The sequence below is a fragment of the Camelina sativa genome, chromosome 17, assembly GCF_000633955.1.
Source record: "Camelina sativa cultivar DH55 chromosome 17, Cs, whole genome shotgun sequence".
NCBI classification, from domain to species: Eukaryota; Viridiplantae; Streptophyta; class Magnoliopsida; order Brassicales; family Brassicaceae; genus Camelina; species Camelina sativa.
The window spans coordinates 31,397,302-31,409,357 of NC_025701.1; the positions used below are offsets into that span (position 1 = coordinate 31,397,302).

The 12,056-nt window shown below is 31.0% G+C and overlaps 1 protein-coding gene and 1 long non-coding RNA gene across 2 annotated transcripts in view; one reads left to right on the forward strand and one right to left on the reverse strand.

The window, feature by feature from the left end:
- The window catches only part of LOC104758508 (probable LRR receptor-like protein kinase At1g51890), an 8,520-nt gene extending 4,809 nt beyond the window's left edge, over nt 1-3,711 (reverse strand). Inside the window, exons 1-13 of the mRNA XM_010481392.2 lie at nt 3,455-3,711; nt 2,794-3,331; nt 2,234-2,712; nt 2,011-2,158; nt 1,863-1,934; nt 1,685-1,753; nt 1,516-1,599; nt 1,283-1,413; nt 960-1,207; nt 737-863; nt 600-665; nt 316-505; nt 12-225 (exon numbers count right to left, since the gene is read on the reverse strand). Of these exons, the coding sequence (XP_010479694.1) occupies nt 12-225; nt 316-505; nt 600-665; nt 737-863; nt 960-1,207; nt 1,283-1,413; nt 1,516-1,599; nt 1,685-1,753; nt 1,863-1,934; nt 2,011-2,158; nt 2,234-2,712; nt 2,794-3,331; nt 3,455-3,536 (2,448 nt within the window). The 5' untranslated portion in view covers nt 3,537-3,711. The remainder of the gene's footprint in view (nt 1-11; nt 226-315; nt 506-599; nt 666-736; nt 864-959; nt 1,208-1,282; nt 1,414-1,515; nt 1,600-1,684; nt 1,754-1,862; nt 1,935-2,010; nt 2,159-2,233; nt 2,713-2,793; nt 3,332-3,454) is intronic.
- Nucleotides 4,220-5,449, forward strand: LOC104758507. Its single transcript, XR_762735.2, has 4 exons — nt 4,220-4,385; nt 4,482-4,504; nt 4,640-4,702; nt 5,094-5,449. It is a non-coding gene; the product is annotated as an uncharacterized LOC104758507 (long non-coding RNA).

The window sequence follows — 12,056 nt, forward strand, 5'->3', positions numbered from 1 at the left end:
AACTCTACGACCTTCCAAACACCGTTTGTGTCATAGTCATCCATCAGTTTTGGGTCGACAATACTCCTGATGTCCCCATTGGTGAGCATGGATCCAACCCATTCTGTAATGTGAGGTCTCTCTCTGGTTTTATCTGTCACAGGCTGGTTTGTGACTAATTCTAATAGCACTACACCAAAACTGTATACGTCACTCTTCTCGCTTAGCCAGTTTGTTCTATAATACCTGAAAAATCATACAAGAGAGAGACAGAGATTACAATTCACAATTCTTCATTACTAATTTTAGTATAACGAAAATGATTGGTTCACTCACTCAGGGTCTAGGTAACCAGGTGTTCCTGCAACGATGGTCATAACTTGAGATTCACCATCAACCGGAAAAGATCTTGAGAGCCCAAAATCGGCTAGTTTTGCTTGAGACCGTTCATTCAATAAGATGTTAGTTGGTTTCACATCTCTATGAACCATTGGAGGTCTACATCCATTGTGAAGATACTCCAGTCCTGTTACAAATGGTTATTGTTTCTGTCAATCTTGCTTTTAAGACTAGCAGACAAGAAGATAAGTTGTGTCATGAAAAGAAAAAGTCTTGTTCACCTTGTGCTGCCTCTACAGCTATTTGCATTCTTGTTTCCCAGCTTAGAACATTGACACTGAGTTTTCCTGTACCGATATTTAAATGTTGAAGGAGATGGATTTTACTAAATAAGAGTCTTTTAAGTTAAAGTATTTACCTGACATATTTTCCCTCAGGTCTCCATTTGCCATATATTCATAGATCAAAGCCAAGTTATCTCCATCATCACAGTAACCCACAAGTCCCACCAAATGTCTGTGATGAACTCTCAAAAGAAGCTCGACCTGATGAAGATAACAAAGTGACCCTTTCATGATTGAGAAACTTAACGCCAATTTAAAAATAAATTGGACTAACCAATCCATTTCTTGCTAAAGTACCTCTGCTTTGAACTCCTTGTATCCTTGAGCTGATGAATGAGAGAGCATTTTCACAGCTACTTGAGTATCATCCAAGTTTCCATAATAGACTGTTCCAAACCCTCCTTTACCAAGTACTCTCTCAAAGTTTTTAGTCATCTTTAGTACCTCGGAATAAGTGAACTTGCGTTCCTTTGTTATGATTGATGAACCTGATGATCTTGTCTCACTTTTAACCGTGCCAGTAGTGAATGATACGGGTATTGAAGCTGTAAATGTCAAACAAAGTGAGGAAAAATCTAACAAAGTTTCATTTTCATTAGTCTTCAAAAAACCAGTCATACCTTCAATAGTTTTCCGTTTTTTCCTTATGACGACAAAAACAATAGCCAAGATAAGTAGCAGAGCAAACACACTAGCCACTGATGCTGCGATAGCAACCACATTTTTACTACTTTTTCCGGTTCCATCTCTACTGCAATCATTAAAAATGATGTGAAAGGAAAAAGAAAGATGGTTAGACACACAGGAGTTTGAAAAGGTTGAGATTGAATCCGTTGAAGTATGAAAACCTTACATTAGTATTAAAGATTTATTATCTATCTTTCGTTGAAGAGGCTCTGGAACTAAGCGACCAAGTTTCATGTTTCCGCTTAAGTTTCTGCATATGAAAAGACTGAACCTTTCAGAAGAGCACACAAAGAGCAGAGCAAGCGAGAACTAGGCATAGTCAATAAGAAGCTCACATGAGTGTCAGCTTCATATCCGAAAAAAATTCTGGAATCTCTCCTGATAAATCATTGTTTGATAGATCTCTGCGCGTTAAAGAGAAAAATCAATGTTTTTGAATGCAGAATTAATGTCCTTTTCCCACTGCAACAAACCATACTATAAGTTTATTGGTGTGACAGTTTGGATGCTTACAGTACTGTCAACTGTGTTAGCTTGGATATATCAAATGTTATTGTACCAGTCAAATTGCTTCCACTCAGGTTCCTAATAGAGTATCCAAAAGTTAGAACTTGTGATAAGCCCGAAACTAAGGAAATTGCGATGAACAAGCAAAACATACAAGGATATGATCCGCGGTGGCTCAGAGACAGGATAAGTGCAGTTTAAACCTTCCCATCGATATAACTTAGGAGCACATGGATCTCCTTGCCAACTAAAACTTTTGCTCATCAATCCATATGTTGTCTTGATGTCCATCATAGCAGATACTGATCAATCAGACAATGTTATAAAACTAAAAAGACAGAAATGTCTTGGTAGAAAAATGGGTTCCAAGAACTTACCTTCATCTTGGTCTGTCTCTTGCTGTTCAATGTTAAGGACTTTATAAATCTCGAGACCGTTGATGAGTGGAGGAAGAGTAGAGTTACCGGTCATCTCGAAAGTGAAATTGAACTTCCCATCAGGAGAACTCACAGCTCCTGGATTGAATATAGTTGTTATACTGAACTTTGGAGGCCTAAAATAGGAGTACCAGTTTCGGCCACCATTAAAAGTAATGTTGAATTCTCTAGTCGCATTAGCTGCAAGATTCTCGATTTCAGCGAAATGCATGTATATATATGACTGTGCAGTGATGTCGTCGAGAGTCCAATCTATGGTCAGAGGCTGAGTAGCATTTGCAGGGATAGCAGCAGTTTTCGCCACAGGTTGAGGAACATTGTAGAAGTTACTTGTATCAACCGAAGCTTCCGTGCTTATCACGGAAGTTTTGTTACCTAAGAATGGAGTCCAAGTTCGGTCATGGACGTCCTCATCATACCTAAGAAGGAGGCTCCTTAATTAGTCCTTTTTGTTAACCTATCACCAAAGAGCAAAACAAGAAATTTACAAAAAACCTTACCTGACGAACGATGGCGTGGGTGAAAAGAAAACTCTTGCGAACGCAATCAGCGATCCACTTTGTGTGACGTATGTGTTATTACTCAAAGGACGAAGTTCCAAGGACGAAATAAACGGTGTTGTTTCCCCTGTCTTAACAAGACAAACTTGAAGACGGTCTTGTGTTAAGACATGGATCAACTCGTGGATTGAACCATTTGTCACTCCTAGGGTTGAAACCGAAGTCCATTTGTTAGGACCAATGTGAAGATCAAAGGTCGGGAGTTGATTCAAACCGTCGTAATTCCCATAGATAAAGGTTGCTCTGATCAGATACTTGCGTTTCACGGTGAGGGTGAAGTTGTAACAGTTTCTTTGACCCTCAGGGAAGCTTCTCAAGGACCAAGTCTGTTGCTGAAACTGTGCCCTGTACATCTCGTTGATATTCCCGGGGGATCCACTCTCGATGTAATCTGTGTCTGATCTGTATGTTATATTCGTCGACTTCTCCACATACGTTCTGTCCTTAGGTACCAAACCACAATCTAAGCTGATGAATCCTGTTCATGACCAAAGAATTACAAACTTAAAAGAGGGTTTCTTAATCTGCTTAATTATCAAGCTTTCATGAAAACAGAGGAGAATTAAAAAATAAAAAATAAAAAAAGAGCTGAGTAAAGAACCTGATTGATCTTGAGCTTGAACCAATTCAAAAATGTCAAAAGCTAAGATCAAGAAGGGCAAAAAGCCTTGAAGAAACTTCATGTTTTTTTTTGGGGGGATGTGTGCTTTTCTGATTCAGAGGAGAGACTATACATTGTTCATCATTGTAATTTGTTCTTGATGGGCAAAGATTGACCTAAACAAAGTATTGGTCAACGAAGATGGCTAAGTCTTGTTCAGCATTAGATTTATTCAGGTGATTGTAACATTACTCTTATTTGCCTACGAAATTTTGTGTGCATTGTGGAAATGTTCAAACTAAGTACTGGTGGCAAATATATAATCAAACAAAAAAAAAGTGGAAACAAACGAAGTAAATAAAGAAATAGAAATAAACAAAGTGAGGTGCAGTGTCTTGCCCTACCAAAATAATACAATGACAAAATACATTAATAATACATCACATCAACCAATTTTGGTTATTTTCGTCACCATTCTATTTATTTTATTCGATTGACATTTTGAAATCTTTATCAGAATTATTAGAAATTATTAGAATTACAAATAACTTAATTTCTCCAATAAGCTATATACTATTAAAAAAAAGGGCAATTGACAAAAATAGCACCATTTTTAGTTTTTGTTCCAAACTTAGCACACACTCCTTAATATGATAAAATTAGCACAACTTAATATTTTGGAGAATTATTATTAAAAATAATAAAACAGAGAAATATATAAAAAACGCAGCAATCGTCGTCTTCCTTATACACAAAACTAAAAAGTTTCCCTTTCCTTCCTGGCTTCTCCTCTCTCGTTGCAACACTTCTTCAATCTCAGATTTTAAACACAAATCATGCTTGATTTTGGATTATGGATGTGAATCTCGATTCTCCATTATCGGATATGGATTCAATTCTTAGATCTGATTGCTTTATCCGATTGAAACTAGTATGCCTAAGCCATGTTTAATTTTCTTGTACGCTTTACTTCCACTTTTTCAATGTTTATTGGAACTAACGAGTACTAGATTTTGGTTAATTTCAGGGGGAAGTTCATATAAAGTCACGGTAAGCAATAGAATCTCCGACTTTTTCTCCAGCATAATCAAATCGAAACAGTTCGTGGCGATTTGTGATTGCTTAAGTCTGATTGCTTTGTCCGATTGAAACCTCTGTTGTGATTAACTTTTTTCTATTTTTCAGAAATTTTCAGACTTTCAGTAGATTGGATGATTTGTGATTTGGGACTCTCAACTTCCAAAACCGGTAAGCTTCTCTTCCACCTTTTCTATGTTCATTGGATTTAACGAGTAAAAGATATATATGAAATTCAGGAAAGCTTATCTGAACTTCAGGACGACCTTCATAAGCATAGTTATAGACTATGATTTGATTAGTTAGTTCTCGATTAGTCTATTTAAGATTCTCCTTTGTTAGTTAACCTTGCTTCTCTTGGATTGTCTATGAATCTTAATTTATAATAAATTCCTTCTAAGCTTCCCAAACATATACTACTCAATAGCTTGATTTTGTTGTATATCAAGTGTTTGTTTGCATATTCTGTTCTAATTGTTTTGAGTTAACCATGTGTGCTAGTTTTGCTTTGCTACTTAAGACACACTAAAATATTTGGGAATTTTATCTATTTTCTTTACAGAATGCAAGAGTTATCTACTATTGATGGTTTTGCGGAGATAAATGAAAGCTTAGCCAAGATGGGGTTTTACTATATCCAACATCACGCCCAAAATGCAGCACCAAATCTTCTTAATCTTAGCATCAACATTTTGGAGAAGTCCCGTGAAACATGCTTGCATACCGAAGACTTGGAAAATTCTACAGCCATGGTGAAATCAATGAAAAAGTGTGGTTCACCTATCATCTATATCTGTTGTTAAACATCTATGATGGTTGTGAAACAACATTTTATATTGTTTTGGTACTCATTTGATGTTTATGCACTATAAGAATGTCAAAGATTTATATTTGACAAGTTAATAGTTGTTGAGGTAACTGTGTCTGAGTTTGCTACAGGTTCTCTTTAATTCAAGAAGGATTCCACGAAGTTCATAAAAATTTCTTGAATTTCAGGATGACCTTCATAAAAACGTTTGAATTTTATGATGAACTTAAGGAAGGATAGTTATTCACATAACACTAAAGCTTTTTGGCTTCATGGCTTGTGTAAACCATGATAGTTATTCATATGTTTATTGTTTGTTGCTTGTGTATTGATGTGTTTCTTAGTCACATTTGAAGATTAAGGAAGCATTGTTGAGAATTCATGAAGACTTTCCTTAACTGTGACTGAACTTCATAAATGATTATAGGAAATTCGGGAAAGATATATGAATATCAGGAAGGAATTCCTTGAATTTCATGATGACTTTCATTAAAAAGTTTAGATTTCCAAACATCAGAATGTGCATAACCATGAAATCATTATGCCTCACTAATGGAGTAATCTACTAATATTTGACACATTGATCCAAAATACACAAAACAATATATTTAGAAACACATATATTTAAATTTATGAAGGGTTCAATAATATTTAGGAATCACTTCTTGAAATTCAGGATAGTCTTCATAAAAATAATAGTTAAAAAAGATTACATATCTAAAGTATTCTTGATTAAATTCAGGATGGTTTTGGGTGCTCCACCATGGAACATCTTGTTCATCATCAATTCTATGTTTCTTCTTTCGAACAACATACTCAACTTCATTACACCGTTTCTTTCTTCTTTGCTGAAATCAATATGTAAACAAAAAAAAACCCACGTTACAATGAAACACATCAAAGATATCACATACTTCTCCAACACAAGACGCAAGATAATTCTATTTTGTAAAGAAACATTTCAAAGACATCACAGACAAACACTAAAATACTTCATAAAATCCATTCACAAAGGTCTTCCTAATATTTATGAACCCCTTCCTAAATTTTCAACAATGCTTCCTGAATTTTATACAAGGCTTAATTCCAATCATTGTTTGTGTGAGAAACTCTATGATGATTAACATATGAATGAAATTCCAAAGTAATAAGCAAACAGACCTCTAACAATAACACTAGCAGTTACCATTCTCATAAAACTATTCCAAATTTGTCTAGCTTAAATGGATGGGACAGTTCTAAGATTGAAACTTCTTCAAAAAAAAAACTCATACCAGTACAAGACGAACACAAATTTGAGTTGAACTAAGTTAAGTCGTTGTTGTTTTCTAGAATATAAAACAAAAATCTCAAATAGAATAAGTAAAAGAAAGAAACAAACCTCATCTCAATTCTCAGGAAGTTCAACTTCACAATCTTGAATCTTGTTGAATATCCTTTAGATCTTTACCATTCACAATAGACCCAACAGAAACACAAGTCCCCAAGATCTCACTCACTAAACCACTCAATTCCTTATGAGTGGCCTTATGATCCTTGCGATCTCAATCACATCACCAAAAATTATGCTTAATGTTCTCCACCTTCTCCAGCTCTTTTAACGTCGTCATGAGCAGCGCCGCTGCCGACAAAACCATTGTGACCTTCACATGATGAATATGTACCCAATAGCATCGCTGCCGACGGTTCAACACTATTAGCCTGTCTCTAATTCGACCTCAAAACAAAATTTTGAGAGATTTTATCGAATCCACATTCTTAAAAAGTAGATCTAACCAAAAATGCAGGGGAGAAGAACACAATATCATGATGATTCGTTTCGGGTTAAAGGGGACAAGGAGAAGCTCGTGAGAACCAGCAATGAGAATTGGGTAATCTTCAGTGAGAACAAGATAATTAGGGCTATCTCTATTTTAGATCTTTCGTGAGAGGTTAGATAAAAGAGACGACATGAAACAAAGAAATTAAATCAATTATTTATTATTTTTTAAATTTTTCTTATATTATGTTAATTAGTAAATGCTAGTTTTGGAATATTTGAAAAGGTGTGCTAACTTTGGAAGAAAAACTTAAAAGTGTGCTATTCTAGAGTATTTCTATTAAAAAAAAATAGAAATTTTGGATTCATTTTTAAACTACGACCGGTTCAAAACTTTTAACTCATCTTTTCAAACACAACTAGTTTAACTTTATTGGAGGCTATAGATTTTGGAAATTGTCACGTTTAATTACAAGCATTTTAGTTTTTTTTTTTCAATTTACGATTAATAAATTTTTGTATTAGACTAAAACCGGATTAGTGATAAATCAATAGGTTTTCACGGTGTAGTGTTCTGGTCCAAATTAGATCTAATATTTCCTCTAAACTACATTAGGACCCGCAATACACCGCAGAACAAATTATTTATAACTAAAACATTTAAATTATAAATTATATTGTTGGTTAAATATGTTATGATTATATAATAATTGTTAATTTCATGGTTTAAAGTTTAAACCAAATGATACTGTAATATAATTTATCTTTTACATAATATTTATTAATCAATTTAATTAGATATGTCTATTCTCGGATACCGATAGTGTTAACAAAATAATGAAATGATGTTTTATCCGTTTAACACCAAATTAATGATATTTAAAATTTATATAAATATCGAAAAAACCCGTCCCTCTATATAACTCCGTCCTAAAATATTTTAAATCGCACTATATAATCTTAATTTTTAATATTTATTGTTATGTATTATAAATATTAGATTGAGTTGATATGTTTTTTATTAAGGTTATAACATTTACATTTTATAAGATTGACACTTCTTATAAAGTTTAAATATTTATAATACTTGGAATTCTTAAAATGGTTGAGTATTTCTCATATTTGAAATTTCGTAAAAGTTTAAATATATTATTAATATTTATAAAAGTTGAAATATTTATATAAGTTGAAATATTTATAATATTTGAAACTTCACAAATATTTAAATATTATCATATTTTTAAAATTTTATAAAGTTTAATTTTCTAAAAATATAAATATTGTATAATATTTATACTTTTTATAAAATATAAATATTTATAATATTTAACTTTTTAAAAGTTTTAAATATTTATAATATTTAACTTTATAAAAATCTTTAAAATAAAGAACCAATATAAACCAAACAAAAGTTTTTTAAGTTTGAATGTCTGATAAATCAAGCTTTCTAATCAATTGTATTATGAATCATTTTGGTCTCTTTTATAGTATGACTCTAAACTATTGCCCAATTTTTTTAGGTGATGTGGGATACTGTACCCGTATTTTTTATTCATCTTTTGAGTAATATATGTCCGTTTTTAAAACTTTGTATTACATCATATGCAGTAAAAAAAATCACAATTTATATTAACTAAATGCATTATATAATAATTCAAGATAATTTAAATATAAATTCAAATAAAAATGAAAGAGAATCATATATTTATGTTTGAATAAGGTAGAAAGATTTCTTTATTTTTTTTAAATCTTACCTATAATTAATTTTGAAATTTTCGGTAACTAATATTAAAGTCAATGCATTAAATATAAAAACGTTCCAAAAAAGTATTTTTGAGCAAAAACTGTTGCAATATTTAAATATAAAAAGTATTAATGTACATAATGCCAATATAGGATTTTCAAGAGAGATAATCTATTTTTTCATATTTAAATGTGTTTCTATTGTTTACAAATAGAAAAATTTCGTTTAAATGTGGTCTAATCTCATATTAAAATATTTTGTGTTTTAGTATAGTAGATAATCCATAAAACAATGTAAATTCTAACCCACTTAATCACATGACAAGCAATCATTTGAATTTGTTTAAGCAATTTTTTTTCAAGGATCTTCTATGTAATTAAGTATAACAGAAATTTTACTTTGTCAAATATATATACTTTAAAAAAATGTGAATATAGATTTTGGTGTACTTGCAACAAAGTAATATTTTTATTACATTTATGTGGGTTGGATTTGAAAGAGCGATAAGTTGTGTATTTTTACTATCTCACTAGGTTTTCACCTGCGGTACACCGCGGGACTAAATTAAAATTATTGTATTGTAAATAATAATTTTAAATTTATTTAGTTACAAATTCCTTATTAATTAACTTTTATCTAATTAATTTCTAATTTTTTTTAGAATGTTTTCTTTTTCTTTTTACGTTTTATACAGTTTAGAACCTAATTACATAAAAATTTGTTATTGGATAGAATATAAAATTTTAAAACACTTAGTTTTGTTTTCTATAATTAAACAGAGGTATATGCTTATATGGTATGTTATTGTATATTTTTATGTGTATACAATTTTTTTTTTTGGAATATTAAGAATATGTTGTAGTATGTGTAATATTCTGTAGTTCATATACTAAATAATTTATAAGTTAATTTTCTAAACTATGACTACAAATCTATAGTATATGAATTATGAAATAAACTAATAGTTTTAGTGTTAGTTCTGTAATCCAAATCTGTCATGTTAGGCGGATCACGCAACATGTTCAAAGATTTTTAATCCGCAAAAACTCATCATACGAACCCCGTGAAAGTAAAATATAGTATGTGAGTCTAAAAGTCACTTTTTATCAAATAAATTTTTCAAATTGTTATCAAGTAAAAAACAATACTTAGAGGTGAACCTCTTCATTCACATTCTTATAAAATAAGGAAATAAAATCTGTATACATTTATGTTTGTTACCTTTTAAAATACTTAGTTTCTATAAAAAAAAACGATCAAATATAAGTAAAATTAATTTGTTTATTAAATTAATTATTCAATGTCTTTGGCATGATAGTAAATAGGTTCCAACTTTAAGATTTATTTGCTAAATGTCTCCAAAAATGTATATATATATATATAATGTTAATATTTTAATAGTTCTTTTAAGCATTTGATTTGTGAACTCCTAAACATTTTATCAAAACAATTTTTTCACATTAAGATATTTTAATTTTTCTATTAATTAGAAGATTTATAATACTACATTTTATGATTTAATTTGTTGGATAAAATGGTATGTTATTGTGTATGTAATAATTTACAATTTGTTAGACCAAATCCCAAAAACCCATGTACAATTCAACCCATTAAATTAAAAATGAATAGTAAGTTGAGAAATTAAAATCATCTTAAATTACAATCATCTTCTCCTTTGCCTCCAAAAACAATTAACTTGTTCTGGAAATATGATTCCTGAAATAAATAAATAAAATCAAAATTATTTTAAGAATTTATTAAGGTTTCCACATAATTTTAATATAAATTTATAAAAAAAATGAAAACATACAGCAATATATAATAAAAAGAAACGGTTTTTAAAAAATTGATTATAATATTAAGTCGATAACGACCATAGCATACAATAAGAAGTATCACAAAATATTTCTTGTTAACTGTCTTCAATATTGTCTCATTGTACCTACAACCACAAATGCAAAATAATTGTAAATAAACATGTATTACACAAAGGGTCAGCAATAATGCTTAAATAAAAATTATCGGTAAAGTACAAAAAGAGAAGGGAGATTAGAGAAGCATCCTTGGAGGTACCAAAGAGTCTAACACTCTAACTCCATAAACCTTAAGGTTAAGGATCACATATATTGTAAGACAAACTCTTCATTGACTCTCGTCCCAGATCCGGCCACTACTCCATTTAAAACTTAAAACATATTTCGTATTTCTCTGATGAGATAGACACTCGATTATAGATTGTTATTTATAGAGGAGTTGGTTTGAGAATATATTGGAGATCAAGTAAAAAATCTCAGATACAAATTTGGAAGATGGAGAAATCGTTCAATCACTATATAAATGATACACATAGTTTTTTTTTTTTTTTGGTAAGATAAATGATACACGTAGTTAAGGGAAGTTTACAAAACAAATTATGTATTAATATAGATATTCCTACAGATAATTTAGGAAATATTATTAATGTTATTGACTTATTGTGATAGCAATTACCGCGGGTTTTGGTTGTGGGTATTGTGTTACGTTTGTGAAATTTTTATTTATACATAGAAAAATGTTTGATGAGCAAGAACTCTACAATCCGTAGCAATAAAAGAGAGATTTAAGTGTTTTTCTATTTGAGTTGATACTATTATCTCAGAACAATATTCAGTTTCTTAACGCGATATATATGCAAATAAATGTATATTCTGTTGCTAAAGTTAAATTTGCGATTATTGCTTTCTAAATTTGGATTTTCGTTACTATGAACTGAAACAACCCTTCCCGTTTTTTTTTCTTTTAATATATAATATAATTCACTAGTGGTCCCATACCCACTAACATTCTAGTAACAATCAACAACTACGGATAACCAAAGAAACAAATTCCATTAAACCAAAAGAATTCCAACAATCAAAACCAATATCCAATAACACAATAATCCAATAGAGAAATAACCAAAAGCTAACATCCTACAACGTTCCGTTGACTTAATCTAGCAACCTAACAACAGCTAAGCCACAATCAATCAAGCCTCTAGAACATCCCTTCATCATCGCCTTGATTCCACGATCACACTTTGCCTTTACCTGCACACCACAAACAACAATTGAGATGCGTAAGTATTATCATAAATACTTAGTGAGGCCGTCCTCCCATCTACTGGGTTATACACACAAGCATATGAGACTCCCAAGTCAACAAACAACAAGAAAACAATCAATACATCAAACCA